Source organism: Platalea leucorodia (genome assembly GCF_965183815.1).
Source record: "Platalea leucorodia genome assembly, chromosome: 7".
NCBI lineage: Eukaryota > Metazoa > Chordata > Aves > Pelecaniformes > Threskiornithidae > Platalea > Platalea leucorodia.
In genome coordinates this window covers 70,503,694-70,520,340 of record NC_138829.1, presented here as the reverse complement: position 1 = coordinate 70,520,340, position 16,647 = coordinate 70,503,694, and the positions used below count along the sequence as shown (strand labels likewise).

The following is a 16,647-nucleotide window of genomic DNA, read 5'->3' as shown; positions in this document are numbered from 1 at the left end:
AGTTAGAAACAGGAGCCACATAATTAGAGGCAAGGAGAGAGCAGAGGAAAACAGGAGATTAAAATGTTTGGTTTTCGGGTGAAAGGAGAATGATTAAGTTTCTAACAATTAGTGTTTCACATTCCTGTCTCCTAGCCTCCACTGTGATGACTTAGCTTCCTCTATGTGACCTTTAATTCCCTGCCCCACTACACCTTTGGCTGCCTTCCTCTCACCTAATCACTAGATGAGCAAAAGCCGACATATGGTGCCTCTGATTGTAAGTGATGCATTTTTAAGTTTTGGCAGGCCAAAAGGAACAAATAACTGTTGAGCTCGCACTGTGGGCTTTCCTCCAGTGGGAGCAATGATTTAAACCACTCCCCCCCCCCGCCCTTTCCAGCCAAATTTTCACAAATATTTATTGCATTTACAGAACTTGATCTACAAGGCAAATATCTTTTTTTCCTCTTAAAAGAAGAAACTATTGAGAAGTCAGAAAGGGGTTGACTTTCATGCTCTAAGTAAAGCTGGTCACTGCCACTGTGCAAAACATAAGGTTGGTGGGAGGAGGATGTCTTGTCTTGGGACAAATAGATGTGCTGGAGTTTTATTTCTTTATCGGTTGGGTGGGGTCAAACCCTACAAAGAGGGACCTGCTAAAAAGCAAGCAATAGCTGGTGTCAGGCTGTTCACCTGGAATAAAGAAGTTCTGGGCTTGAGTCCCATGTGTGTTAGACTGCTTCGACTTAAACCCATGCCTTGTATTGCTGCTGAATGCCAAGAACCTGGCGGATAGAGCGATTCTTTATCCAAGTCTTTTGAAACTACTGTTCTTTCGCTGAGCCAAGAGACAGATGCTAGCTCTGTCTTCAGAGGTTGTGGCATGCAGGTGGGGATGCTAGGTTTGAATGATTGGCAGATATACCAATTGCATAGCTGGTGATATTGCTGGGGGTGCCTGCTCTCTCTGACATAACATTTCGTCCCATATTCTGGAGAAATAATGTCTAACGAAGGCTTAATTTAGACTGAAATATATCAACGAAAGATGTGCTTTAATGGATAAGCATTTCACTAAAACTGATTTCATGGCAAAATTCTGAACAGAAGAATAGTGAATGTTAAGTTAAATACGTGCACTAGGAAATAGCAATAACTGCATATTTAGGAAAAAAGATTGTTACCCACGTGTCTTCTAATTTCTCTAATTTTAAATAAAAAAAAAAAAGCATGTTGGGCACAGATAACAGGTCTCAGAATTAAGAGTTTAATGCTACAATTGAAAACTGGGGCTGATACTGAGTAGATTGTGTGACGCTTTAAACTAGCATTTCCAAAGACTGATAGTCTAGCACTATCAGATTTGTAGAACAGTTGTAGCTATAGTAGAGGTGGTTTATACCTCTACTGTAAACACTTCAAATATCATAAATTCTGAAATACACTTAAAATTAAACTCTGTGCATCTTAAGTGACTCACTCAATTGAGTTGAAATGATAAATCAAAATTTTTTACTGTCTCCAGTACTTACAAAATAAAAGCTTCATATCTCAAGAAATTACGCGTTAATGCAACCAGCGAGCTATAGCTGAATGTTAAAGGAAAGGGGGCAATAAGGAGAGATTCCAGTTCAACATTCTCTTAATTAAGGAAAGTAACTGCCAATTTAAATAGAGTTCTCTCTCTTCATCGGCTATCATCTGTACAAAGTCAGTGATTTTTCACTGCCACCAAAGTGTGGGCTAAACTGGCCATGCTTTGACAAAATTCCTGAAAATTATGATACTGTTAGACAGGAAAGCTGTTAAGATGGACATTTCTCAAGCTGTTTTGCAGATAAGTAAACAAAATTTGGAGTAGGCTTAAAATAACTCAAGGGCTTAGTGTAATTAGAGAAATGGAGAGAGGGGAGAATATATTTCAGAAGAAAAAGTAGAGCTGCCACCTCCTTTTTGACGTTAATGAGATTGTAAAACAATATGGTGATTAGTCAGGGTTTTTAAAGGGATACGTGCCAATTAAATGCTAATTGAAGCCACCTTTAATTTCTTTTCAGTAAAATCCTAGAATATCTAAGTTTTTCACTCTATGTTGTGTTTTTAAAGCTCTTGGAGAAGAAAAAAGTGGGAAAATGCTTCCAGAAAAACTTCCCTCTGTGCTTTTGTTAATACCTCATTTGTTTTGAGACAGAACTTGAAACTTACTTGTAACATGCCTTATACTAAAGTGTTATAAAATTTTACAGGAATTTTAACACTGATGATTAAAGCCCTATATGCTTCTGTACAGTGTAGTACTGTACTGACATCTATAAAGCTGAAATGAACAGTCAGGGTTACTCAGGCTTCTTGTGGTTACAGCTGTATTTAGTTTCCAAGGAATGCAGGACAGAAGGACGGTAATTCCTCCTGCTCATCATAGCAAACAGGGTGTGATGGAAACCTTGAGGGATCCCTTAAAACTAATTTGAAACTCATGGTTATCACCAGTCCTGAAATCACTAGTCTCTTTCCCCTATTTCATAATTTATTTATGTTTAGCCTTTAGTATGTTTAGACTCTCTGAATAGCTGAGTGAGCAAATCAAGTTACTATACTGATATGCAGAGTGAGTTTAATTATTGTTATAAACACCTGCAATGTCAAACTGCTACCTTAAAGGGCTTGTAACACATTTTGAAAGTGTTATTAAAACACTTTTTTTTTTTTTTTACTAAAAGTGTGACTAAAGTCTATTGTAGAAACATGAATCAAGAGATCCTGAGGAAGGCGGATATAATCCCCTGTCTCACCATAGATGTGCATGTGCCAAAGCATGATGACAAAACTGTACAAGAAGAAAGGAATACGATGTACCACGTTTTTCAGTAAGACGGGGAGCAAGTAGCGCAGCTTGGCTGGGGGCTGGTGGAGCACTCCGGGGAAGCACCAACTGTGCTTGTCCATCTCTTCCACCCTTCTCTGCATTTGGCCTTTGGCAGAGACAGGCTGTTGGGCTCCGAGAACTGACACGTGTCCCACCCAGCATGGGTGTGCATATGTTCCAGTGGCTCCCTTGAAAAAGGGAAGGAAAAAATTCAAAGTCCTGTCTGATGTATGCCAACTCTGAGATAAGCATAGAGATTGATTAGCAAGCTTTATGAACTAGTTCAGATGCTGCATCAGCTGAAGAAAATCTTTATTATTATATATAGTTATGGTTTTGTACACTCTTACCATTATTTAGAACTGGGCTTACTTCCCTGGTTCTACCTTTCTGATTTGTCCTATTTGCTGACCTTGAACACGTTCTTTTCCTTGTTACTGTGGTTGTCTGTGATAATACTGACTACCTTTGGCAAAAACATTTGGAGAATTATTGATTAAAAAAAAACTATGTAGAAAAGCAGTGTTGTTATTATTCATTATTATTATTCCTTTTGTGTAAATTCTTTGTAAGTTAAGATGCTTAGGGAGAAAATTCCTCTTTCTGTGTGGCTTGGTGGCAATAGCAGGGGCTGGAACTGCAGCTGCTTTGGGGTAAAAAAATAGAAACCTAAAAAGTAAGGTGGATAAATATTCTAGTTACCTAAATATATGTGTTTGTAGTCTATTTGTTCAAGGCTCATAGTATGAGCAATGAATATTAATATTTTCATAGTGCAGGCTTAGATTGCTCAAATGCTTGATAATTACAACTGAAAATTGCTACTAAGTATCACATTTAAGTGGAGTGTGCTGTAGGCCAAAATACTAATGTGATTGATGGAACATCTGTATGAAAAGGTTTGAAGGACTGTGCCTTATAAAACCCTCATGTTCTATACTAGAAGGACACCTGCCCGAATGTTTCATGTTTAGTTTTTACTTCATCATGTGTGGTACTTGAATTGCCTAGTTATTTTTAAAATACAAATGAAATTAATTAAGATAGAGGAATGAAGCTTTTATTTTTTTAATCGCACTTTACCACTCTCCTCACACCACCATGCTTTTTTGTTTTCTCCCTACCGGTGCAGATGCAAGAGAACAATAACAGTTCCCTTAAAAAAGACTATATATACTCATTGTATTGTGTGTGTATATAGAGTGCGTATATGTATTCATATACAGATATCCATATATCCATACATATGGGTACATATGTATCCCATATATATATAGTGTGTGTGTGTGTGTGTGTGTGTGTGTGTATATATATATATAGGATTGTGACCTTACCACTGATTTTTTTTTTTCTTCCTTCATATCCTATTCTGAGATTTCTGTATGATATAAAATCAGGCTTTTACTGGATGATTTATATTTCCAGGAAGTTGTTTGACTTCCTGGTTTGCCATATGGATATGGTACTTTAGTGGTTACAGTTTCAGCAACTTAAGGTAAAAACAGGGAAAAAACCAAAAGTAGTCCTAGCTAAATCAATTGACTTGGGTATTGCTTTAGATTACCTACTCCCTTCTCCTACACACCAAAGAATACGATATTAAGTATAATTAAAGGCTGGTATACATACTTCGCAAGAGGAAGTTTCTCGTTGCTTCTACATAAAGAAATTGTCATAAAATTTAATGTTTCTTTTTAAAACCCATCTTTCTTCATCATATTTTATAGCATAAATTCACTGAAGTATTTATATGTATATATATATTTTTATATATATTTTTATATATATATATATATATAAAAAACACTGTTACTTTCTTTAACATAGGTTGCTTCTTTATAATCATGGTTAATCCTTTGGGCAACTCTGTCAATCACAAGGCTGGAAAAAGTAGCACAATCCTGATTTCCTAATTCTTATCGAATCACTTCATGACTGATTTTTTTTTTTTTTTTTTTGGTAACTTAGTGAAGAACTGTTCATTTTTTACCAAGGGTAACAAGTGTTCAAAATCCAATAGAGATGGCTTGATTACTTGTTTAAAAGTGTGAACAAAACACCTTTTTAAGTGGAAGAAGTTATATGCCCTATCAAGTTTTACTGTAGCCTGTAATTTCCTCACCATGCAATATACACCTGTGCAATATAGGAATTAGAGAATATCTAAATTTCTTTTACAGCATGTTACAGTTTGGCATATACCTCTTTCATCAACAAATGAATTTCAGTTGAAGATATGCAGCCTTGTTTTTTCTCATGATCACAGATCTCTGTGACATCGAACTCTGTAGAAACAGCACTGATACAGGAGATCTAAAAGACATACATGGATATAGGAAGTATATAGGAGTATTGCTGAAGCATCCTCTTTTCTTTTCCCATCCCTTTACTTGGCCTGAGCGTAGCCAGCTGAGGAAGACCTGACTATGCCACGTTAGCCATTCAGCCACAGAGGAAATGTGAACTTGGCTGAGGAGACATTAGAATATGTCCTTTCTATTGCAACTTGAAGTTATTTGCTACAAATAAAGCCAGAGAGAACAATAGTGCAAGGGTGGTGGTGTTGGTCTTTTTTTCTATCTCTGTTTTTTTGCTTGAGTGCCAACTGTGCCAGTAAGGCATTGACACACAACCAACTGTTGGAAGTGCTGGTAAAGATACTGTCGCTGGATGCTGCAGTTTCCTTGAGAGTGCCTGTGAAGCTGGAATCCAGAGGTAGTACTAAGCATTTTATTCCATGCTGCATGTCCATATGCAGCTCTGATTTTGTGATTGTTTTTTTGGTGAAATAGCAAAATGACTTGGAGTCGCTGTCATTGCGAATGCCTGATGAAATAATACTTATCCTCCAGTGTAACTGTTTTGAAGACACTAAAGGGTATTTTGAGAACCATATTAGCTTTTATGGATGGGCAGCTTTGTTACCTCCAAATGTGACCTCTAATTCATCTAGTTCAGTTTTAACAGTAAATGTTGTACTGGTGTGATAATTCTGGATCATGATAATGAAATCATTGTTTGGGGAAACAGCTCAACTTCAGCCTAACTCCACTTTATGTACAGTAGCTCAATGGAAGAAAACGTAGGCTTGTGCCCCAATACCCTGTCTGAAGAAACGAGACACAATTACATCTGTGAGTTCCTACAAACAATTTTGATGTTTTTTGGGGTAAGGAGAAGAAAGGGGAAATGCAAACACTGCAAAGAAAGGAAACAATGTTTTTACTGAGATACTCTATTGTGAGAATCTCTTGGCCTCAGATATTGAAGAGCAGAAAGGATGACCCTGTGTTTTTTGTTCCTCTATGTGATTCTGTTCATCCCTTCTCTGTCATATTTTAATTATTGTACCATCATTATACTCCTTGGACTTCTATCTTCAGCTACCTAATAAGGAGTTTATCAACTTCAAGTTAACTGTTTGCCAGTATTTCTGTTCTAATGACACAGCTTGTGTCTTCCTTGAGTATAATGTTGAGGTACTTATCAACAATCTATTGGAAAATATTTTCTTACTGCCCTTCTCCCAAATAGAACTTGCTATAAACTTCCAGATAAACATACCTTCTAAAGGAGAATCATTTAGACGCATCTTATGTGGCTGAAATTATATTGGCAGGATTGATCAGTTTTACAGAGTAAGCGCTGTGCATGTGTTTTTTGACACAAGGCAGGACAAAATATGTAATTGTATGTTTACTGAATATCTCCTGTAAGAGTATATTGTGCTTACAGAAAGCATTGCTAGAAGGTGGGAATAAGTAGTTGAAAATAAACAACGCGTTCTGAAAAATGGTAAAACATGTTTCACCAAAATAGCTGGAAATTGTTATTGGTAATTTAAGATGTTATCATAAGAAACTAAGAAAAGATTCTATCAAAAGCAGTAGCACTGGGTTGTAAATTATTTGTTAGCATAATAACATGTTATTGTTCAAAGCTATATCATATATTTACCAAACAAGCACATTCTTAAGAAAAATTGCATTGCAATGCAGTGAAAGACATCATCATGTGAGGGAATCACTGCATGTGACAGCAACATATTACAGAGAGGTTACTATGAGTTTGAATGTACGGTTGACTACATCTTGCTGGTTGTGTTTGGGTTGTAAGTGGGTTAGGTAGGGACCCATCTATGTATTTTCCTGTTGGCTGTGCAAAGAACCGTGCTCACTGGTGTAGCTAATACCTCTTGAACAAGTGATTGCTCTTCCGCATGTTACCAAAGAGCTGTTCTGTAAGACCTACAGCTGGATGATCAATGCCTGGGAAACTTGAGCAATCACATACAGAGGCTTCATTAATCTTGAAGGCTTTAATTACTAGGATGAGCCAATTTTCCTGGAGTCATTACAGTAGATGACTATAAATAGTAACCTTGACCCCTTCCAGCAACGACATCAAAAGTTTTTCGACTGGAGGTCTGTTATAGCTTACAATAAGATCTGCTGTAGACATCATTCCCATTTTATATGGTATCAGGACAGGTAACTTCCCCAAAAAGGGAAATATTTGGAGAGAACATTCTTTATGTGCTTTTAACAGGGATTGACTGTTGGAACATGCAGTAAAGACCTCCTCTTGAATAGATTTCCAGAATGCCCTTTGATGGGCTTGAACGTAACCACCATAAATTGACTATCTCAGCCTGAAAGGAATTAATGCGACTGCTTTCAGACATTGTATATAAATTTATGGAATGGTTTAGATATTGTTTTATTGCATCCGGCAAAGTATAAAAAAGGCATTTCCTTTATGGCTGGGCTACGATTTGATCCTCCTAACATGTAGCTAGCTGTGATTGAATTTGCAAGAGTTGTGAGGAGAGGGCATAAAAAAGGTCTGATGAAGAGATTTGGATTTACTTGGCCAACTGAAAGAAGTGAACTTGGAGAGAATAACTTCTCACTCAAGGACAGAGCAAGCCGTCTGACTGAAGGGTTTGTGGGCTTGAGAAGGCTGCTCGTTTGGTTGTAACTCTGGTTGTTTCAATCTCGTGTGTGATCTGTTAGATAACTTTTCTGCCTTGGGAGGCTGTAGTCCAGTTTGTTAAAGCTGAAAAGGTTAGACCTAGATCACATTTCTAGGGGAAGCATGATTGGAGAGAATCATTAAAATAATTGCTATTTAGATTTGGTTTTATTCTGCCTTAGGGAGAGATTGACAATATACCAAATAGCCATTTTTGTTTTCAGATAATGATGATCATTTCCAGAATGGGGTGTACTCTACATGCTGTTTTTCAGATTGAAATCAGACGTGATACATGCTATCCAAACTTGCCTAAACTTATTCTATGGTCCTGATAGTTTCCATCTCTGTAATTTAGTATTTTATTTTTTGGAATAAATCATGCTTTAACATAGGGTGTAGTTATTCTAGTTGTGAAATGGAAGCTAGGTTTCATGGTTTTGCCTCCATCAGGAGCCTGTGCTTCCAACTTCATAAAGGTCTTCATAAAAGACTTCACTGTTCTTCCTTCCTCAAGTGTTGTCTGAATGGGCTGTTAGCAAAGTAGAAATTCTTGCTGTCCTGAAAAGTCTACACAAATGACGATTGTTATGTTGAACATAACAGTGCTGAGTTCAAATCTCAGGTGTCTGCCTGGCCATGGGTAAATCTCTCTTTCCTTTCTCCATCGGTAAGTCTGTAAAATTACAGAAATTCTAACAGCTCTGCACAATTCTTGAGCCTTACAGTGGTAGAGAAGCTACATGAACTGATGAACAAGTATGTTTTATAATATTTAGTGTTTGGATAAAGCAAAAGTGATTTTAGATTGACTTTTTTTTTGGCCTGAAGTTTTTATATTTAAGATTGTACTTCATGCAGAAATATTCTGCACTTGATAGGATGTATTTTGCATTTAACTTTGTATGCAATGAATCTTGGACATATACAGCCCAAAGTCAAAGTAATGTGTGCCCTATTTAAGTAATGAGCTATTGATTTTAAAATTACTCATTTTATTACCATAATATGGAACTAGTAATATTCTGAAAACTCATCTCTGAAATGGACACTGTTTAATTTCAGTTTGAGATGGGACAGAAATGGACTTCAAGGACTTTACCTATTGGAATGTGGTGTATAACAGATAGCAGGGACTGTTCAGCCTCATGTAGAGCCCTACACTGGACTCACAGCATCTGTGAAGAAATGCCTCTTCCTCTTGCTTGAGCTCAGACCTCTGAACAGGCTTGTAACGTAATGTCGCCTTTGTTTGTCACTGGTAGCTGCACCCTATATGCATTCTGTTGCTAAGTATTTACAACACCTTCAGGATCAAAGAAATGCTGCCGAGAAGGCTCATTGTGAGAAATTTTGACCTACTTTTACATTTGGCACCGCTTTGCCTGCTAGGACCAGATAGACTGTGAACAGACCTTCAGCATGTCTTCAGCAAAGAGGTCCAGTCTGACATTGAGCTAAGAGCACCCTGTCATGGCAAAGCAAACAAAAAGCAACATTGCAAACAGTCAGAGGTTAAACTTCTTTTCCCCCCTTCTGCCCCCTTCTCTCGGGGATGCAAAGTGAGTTTACTGGGAGAAGGGGTGTGGAGGTTATAAGCTGGGTTCATTTCTGTGTGCATGTTTGGTTTTCATCCTTTTCCTCCTGCTAGTTCTTAGCTCTGCAGCACTGGGGTGTGTGCAGAGAAGATTAATTTGCTTTCTGTGATTGCTTTAAACAACTTTAAACTGCTCATGCCATAAGATGATTGCAGGTCCCCTTCTCCTAGCACGTAAATGAGAAGAAAAGGCTACACATCTGATTTTTTGAAACCTACATTTTTGCTTCACAGGCTGTGATGGAGTTTTCCTTATGTAGTACATCACTGAAACAGTATGTTAGTAAGCTGTATTTGTCAAATAATAGAGATCAGTTTGTGCATTTTATTACCAAAAATTCATGTTGCGCTTCTGCTTCCCTTCCCTTTCCTCTCCCCCTTGCATGTAAAACACAAAACTCCATGAAATTTTGGCAATTTAGTATTCCCATTTTCAGTGTCTGAACTGAAGTATAAAACTGTGTAGTTCCTGCAATAAATGTGCTGTACATGAAAAGAAAATCATAGGTGGTTTTCATACTTTTAATCTGAACGGTCATAGCCCTCTACATTGGATGAAGTAAGCATAACTTGAAAATGCCAGTTCGTTTCATTAGCTGACTGTGAAAGGACCCTAGGTGCTTTCTTTTTTAGGTGTAGATGCCTAACGTTGATCGGGTGAATTGATCCTGAGTTTTCCGAGCACTGCTTTTGCAACTTCAGTCTTCAGCTTTTTAAGGAATGATGTTATGAATTTGTTTGGTTTTTATCAACAAAAATGAAAGAATTAGAGCGAGGTTGGATGAGGTACCTAGCTAATAGGCTTCTGAATTCTTTATATTAATGAATTGAGATGAGAGTGGGATTTGGGTAGGGGAAAGGAGGGGTTTTCTTTGAACCAAACACTTTGTATGATTAGGTTCTTAAAAGTAGCCTTCTGACTTCTATTACGCTATTGATTGTTTACAAGGAGACTTTAAGGAAATGAGTTTTATTAATATGACCGTGTATTAATAAAAATGCTGGAGACGGCTTTACTGTTGACTCTTCAGTGGATAAGTATGGAGCCTGACCTTGAAAATGTCAGTGGTGAAATGAAGAAAATAAGCCGGTACGCTTGTAGGTTCACTTTCTGTAACGTTAGGACGTTGATGGAGGGCTTCAGTGTTACAGTGTGGGCTCTGAGGGTTGCATATTCCATCCCACCCCAATATCCCTGAACAGGAGTGTGTTTGGCTTTCTCAAGAAATAGATGTTTTCTTATTATATCCTTTCCATAGCAGGGGTATCAATTGTAAGAGAAGGTAATGTTTGAATTACACAGTAAATAATAGTAAGTTGAGAGACTGTATTCAAAAGCTGTTGATACTTATGGAGATCATCTGTTGCTCAGAAAGTCACCATTGTGGTAGTTTTAATTAATGTGTTATTCCATTCAGTGGTGTTTAACTACTTTGCAGTTTGGAAGACATAATTACACCATCACTTTAGCAGCAACATGAAGTTGCATCCCGCAGTTAAGAGTTGGAAAGTCACCAAAAGGATAGTCTGTGAGACACGAAAGGTCTGGAATTTGGAGGCTGTCCGTTGGTGTCCTGATATCGTCATCCTTGTCTTTGTTCAGATTCCTTTCAAATAAAAAGGTCACACCAATTTCTCTTCAATTAGTTTCCTCCTCCCCTTCTGGGTTATTAAAGGCACTGAAGCAGATCAGGTCTCTTATTGTATTGAATGCTTTAGTGACTAGATTCTATACAAGACCAGTGCTAACAATAGTTGGCTAGTAAAAAATTAAGAAAAGAAGGGAAAACTTGCTCATACTTCCTTCTGTCTTGAATAGTTTTGCAGGTATTTTAAAGCCAACCTAGCAGCGTGTTTTGCAGTGCTTACGATTCATGAATGCTTAACCCCTGACACTGTCTTTATTCAGAAGAATGTCTTGCGACTCGTGCTGTGTAATGGTTTTATACTTAAAAGAGCGTTCAAAATCTTTTTTTTTTTCTTTTTTTACTTTGAGCTTATTTTTAGTAACCTAATGTTTAATGAAAGACACTAAACAAGCTAAGGCTTTTATAGAGCATTCCCTGTATATGAAAGGTCCCATTTTAATGTGGATTTTATGCATTTTCTTCATCTACCATCTACTTTTTTCTTAGCCAATGACAGTAAGATTCCTAAGGCTACTTTCTCTTTAAGGACATACTGCTTACATAAATAGTCCTTTACACCATCTCCCTGTTTTATAATATTAATTGTTTATCAGAAGATGGGAAATATTCCTTAGAAATGTGTTTTCCTGATTGTGCATGCCTTGTTACTATTTCAATTATGCAGATTCTTGATGCTGTGGAAATTTGTGCTTGATGACGCCAAGGCAGCTGCACGTTGTTAGCATTGTAGGCTGTCAGATGATCATGTGGGATTCTTGCAGCATGCAACATTCAATAGGATTGAAAAAGGGCTTTTGATGCAAGGCATAGCTTTCAGAATATATTTGTGCCTTTTAGTTAGCTAATATAAAATCATAATTTATTATCTTTAAATTTAAAATGCTGCCTCATTTTTCTTCTGGTTGGTTTCATTTTGGCTTCACTAGAAGATGCATCTGGTACATCCACGATTGAGGAGTTTATTAATGATACTGTCGTTCAGTTCACTTACTTTTTTTCCTTTTAGAGTCCTGGCTAGCCCACAGATTACATGATCACATGTTCATTCAGTCATTCATATAGAACACAAACCACCATGCATGATTTCTTCTTCTTTCTTTTTCCTCTCTGCCTTTTTTATTCCCTTTAAGTTGCTTTGTCATGTTCTCTTTTATCATTAAGCTTAGTCTTTGTCTTCCCCTCGCTACTATTTGTTCTTTATTTTCCCATGCTTGGTTACTGCAATATTATTTGATTAACGGGCTGTGATGATGATGAACCTGCACACTGGAGGAGCAGCTACTACAGTGGTGATGAAGGGATGTAATAATGGTCGCTATCCTCGGAATTCTCTCTACAGTGACTGCATAATAGAAGAAAAGGCAGTGGTCCTGCAGAAAAAAGACAATGAAGGATTTGGATTTGTGCTCAGAGGGGCAAAAGGTATGTGCTTCTGTGTGTGTGTGTGTGTGATGTGCACTGGCATGAAGAAATTTATACATCTCTGAATATAAGCAGGAATTATTCTTGGTGCACTTGGTTGCTAGACAACAGGATTCTCTGTATGCTATACTACTCAGACGGATTTTAGTGGCTTCTGTCTGAAGCAGTTTGCATTTTTACATGGGAGAAGCACTGTATAATCGTTTTGGGGGGAGAAAGTTTTGTCTGTATTTTTATTGTCTTGGTATATGTATTATTTTGTCATTAATCTGTTTTGTTATGCAGTTTACCTAACTATGGGAAACCTGCTTTCCTTGTAAAACCTGCTTCTTTATTTCAAATGTCAGTCTATTTGAATAGGTCTACGAATAGAGATAGACAAGAGAGTGATGTTTTGTTTAAAATAGGTGTGGATCTTCTGCAAGGTGACATTGGTGCAGTTTTAGTATGAAAATATGATCTTTTTTTATATCTTCAGAAGCTGCACGTATGTTGCATGGCCTGTAGTGTGCTCATTTTAAAAGCTGTTCATATGTTAAGCTGCATGTTACTTTTCTGTGGACTAAAATCTACAATAATGGCATTCTTAAGAGTTAAAAAAAGCATTCTATTTAATGCTTTGCTTTTTAACTTTCAGTCCAGTTTGCTCCTTTTGTATTTAAAAAAAAAATACATGATGGTATGTCCCATCTCTTGCTCCCCCTCATTTTACATGGGTTCTCCCTTGCCTTGCTTGAGCATGAAAATTATTCCGTATCTTCATTCTTGGGACATCATTTTTGCTCTCCCTGTTCCCCCACCCCCAAACCAGTGCCACCATAGATTTTTCAGTGTTGTAAAAGCTTTTCTAATTTTAGCTAAATAAAAATTTTTGGAGTTCTACTAGGAAAGGCAATAGTGCTACCTTTTAGCTAACCCATCGGCATGAGTTGTCTGTGCATCGAGCAGAGGTTACTCCCTCCGTGTAAGCCCAACAATTGTCCCCAGATTTTCTCTGTAACAGTGAGGGCACCTCAGGTGAAAGACCCAAGGACTTTTCTGCTTGTATGTGTACGTGACAGAGGGAGAGAGGGCTGTTCCAAGGCCTGCTGTGCCTCCTTGCCTAAAAAGTGATTTCTTCGGTTATCCTCTTTGTAATATACATCTACATCTGGGAGAAAAATTCAGTTTGATCTTTTTCATCCTTTCCCACCCACCCCATCCCCCCAGTTCGGCTGGATGCTCTCTTCTGGCTACAGTACCTAATTCATTTTTAGTTGGATGTTTCCAGAGTTACAAGCATTTTGCTAGGCATACAAAAGGGTTACTTGAACTAATACTGAATATCCTGGAATACTCAGAATCCAGCTGTTGCCTCATACAGCTTGATTTGGTTTGTGTCAGTAAAGAGGCATGTATTTTTCTCTCTGAATTGAAGACCTGTGGATTGCTATTGCAGAGAGACTGCACTCTGTTCCCAGCATCTTGATATCCTCTGAGGCAGAGTCCTCTTACTTTTGGCACCCACCATTTTTTAACCATCAATTTGAATGGCCAATAATAGGCCTTTAGTCAAGTGGTATTTGCAAGCACTCCATAACTTTCTTTTTTTAATGTGGTATTTATTTTTAAAGCTGACACACCAATTGAAGAATTCACCCCAACTCCAGCCTTTCCTGCTTTGCAGTACTTGGAATCTGTGGATGAAGGGGGAGTAGCATGGCAAGCTGGCCTGAGAACTGGAGACTTTTTGATCGAGGTAGGAGATCCTGAAATTTGATTCTCAGTGCTCTGTTGGGGAAAGAGTGATGTTCCCTTTGTAGAATTTACTTTGGAAAAAGTGTGTGATGCTTCTGAACAGGAAGTTCAGTGGACTAACACCAATAATGTACTTCACTTTATCTATTTTAAAATCTCATGCAGCATTTAGGAAAGCAGTTAAAAAGAACGATGTTCAGGTTGGCTGGGAATTTTCTGTTTGTTCTTTTTGTTGTTTGGGAATACACTATCAGAGAAATTCAGGAGTTTTTATTCTTCTTTGCGTTATTGAATTGAAATTTAGATTAACATCAGTATCTATTGTAGGCTATCAGTTCTGTGGTCTTCTAAATATTTTTACAGTCACCAAAATTAATGACATTTTATGCAACTATTTCTGCAATCAGAAATATCAGTGGTCTAGTGCTGTTTAGAAACCATGGGGAATAAAGCAAATTACTTTGGCTTGAAATTACGTATTTCCAACAGTGCACTGTAAATACAATCATACAAAAAAATAAGTAATGGATGTTATCGCAATATAAATTACTTTATAAAAAGGGTATATTTAAATACTTTCTTCATTCATACCAAAAATTTCTCACATTTTATATTTTGGAGGATTTTTGGTTGGTATTTTAGGTTTTGTTGAAATACTTGGTACTCCTTTTTAGTGTTACTGGGCAGTTTGCAACAAAATCATAATTTGGGCTTTTCTTCGTCTTCCTCCCACAACCTTTTCACAACCAACAAAGCAATGCTGTGATTCTGTGAAACTAGGTATCTGAAAATAAGTCTTTCAGGATGGATCGACCGAGTCTTGTCTGCAAGATCTATTGATTTTATTTTATTTTTTCTTCTTCAGGCACATATGTGTTTTGTTAAAGTATTTACTGGTGCTACAACATTTATTTCTGCAGAGCTGGCCTTTGCTTTTGGGAGAGGATATAATATGCAGCTTTTATTTGTTGGGTGCATTGAACTCCCGTGGTGATTGAATGTAAATAGCTGCACCGCTTCTTCACATTGTAACAACGAAAGAACAGGCTTTGCAGACTTCTAAAGTAAATAGATGTGCGTTTTTATCTGTGCCTTCAAAGTACGTTTTTCTTACTGTTTGTTTAATTAAGAATAGGCATTTAGCGAACTATTAAACAATAGCTTACAAATTGTACTGATACGTAATCTGTGCAAGGACGCTTTCGAAACTATGATTATTGACGTTAGGTGTGGGGGTTTTTTTAAACAATGCTTTATTTTTAGAAGTTGATTTCTTGTTAGGCTTTTAGTCTATAGGAAGTATGAATAATGTGTACTGGCTGATTTCACGGATAGATTTGATGGTGAATAATGTGTAATTTAATGGAGAGGATTACAGAATGATAAGCATGCATATGGATTTTTTTAAGATCTCTGAAGGGATGCAAGAAGTCTGGGTAACTGATTCTGCACAAAGCTTTACTGGTTTTTTTTTTGGCAAATGAAAGAAGAATTATAATGAATTGTCCAGACAATTTACTCCTAGCCTTAGCTTAGAAGAGCAGTTAAACGTGCACATGCATTGCTGAATCAGGACATTAAACCATACTCTACACAGTCCAGCATATTTGTAATTAATTCTGAAAGAAGCAGTTGTTACATGCAAACCAAATCTATTTCTGTGTAATTTATGTTCATCGGGGTTATTCTGTTCTGCATTTTGCAGCTTAATTAAGAGGATATGGTAATCCTGAAAAATCACAACTTTGCTGTAGTTGAAGACTTTTATGTTGGAGAAAGGCAGGGTTTTTTTCTATTTTATGAACTACATGTGCAGTGCACAATACTCTCTAGCTATAGAAAGCCATCTTTGACGATATTTACACTGATGCAAAAGATACTACTGTTGAAATATAAATGACTGGTCCACCTGCACTTCTAGGAATGCCAAGCTACTTTATTTCTTGTGTTGAACTGGGAAGAGTTAAATGTACTATGCATTGCAGCAAGTGGTTATCATAACTGGTGTAGTTAGTCTGTCTTATTGTTAAATGATTTCTCCCATGACTCTAAAGTTTATGCTGCTGTGTGTAAGTGCCACCTCAACCATTTGTAAGTAATATAATGCATTTATCATAAATGTCACATGAATAATAAAAGAGTTAACGGGCAACTAGGATCCTAATTAGTCCCATTTATAACACTTGCAGCAAGCATCAGGCTTTAGGGGAGTGAGAGTCCAGTCTGGCAGAGGGCAAAATGCAAGGGAGAGCAGATGTTTCGCTCTTGCTGGAGGAGGGTTTGCTGGCTTGGGGTCACGGAGATAAGGGGAACCTTTTCCCTTACTCCTCACTATGGAAAGATAGGTTTGACAGAAAGATAGATCCTTTTTTTGGAAGCATGAGGGTAGGTGAAGAGAAGGTATCATTGCTTCATGTGTA

At 37.3% G+C, this 16,647-nt stretch overlaps 1 protein-coding gene across 2 annotated transcripts in view; it reads left to right on the top strand.

The window, feature by feature from the left end:
• Positions 1-16,647, top strand: part of SHANK2 (SH3 and multiple ankyrin repeat domains 2) — a gene marked incomplete at both ends in the record, with an annotated part of 314,082 nt that overhangs the window by 161,681 nt on the left and 135,754 nt on the right. For both annotated transcript variants that reach the window (XM_082317243.1, XM_082317244.1), the window contains 2 exons: positions 12,408-12,490; positions 14,104-14,228. In XM_082317243.1, coding sequence (XP_082173369.1) covers positions 12,408-12,490; positions 14,104-14,228 — 208 coding nt within the window. The remainder of the gene's footprint in view (positions 1-12,407; positions 12,491-14,103; positions 14,229-16,647) is intronic.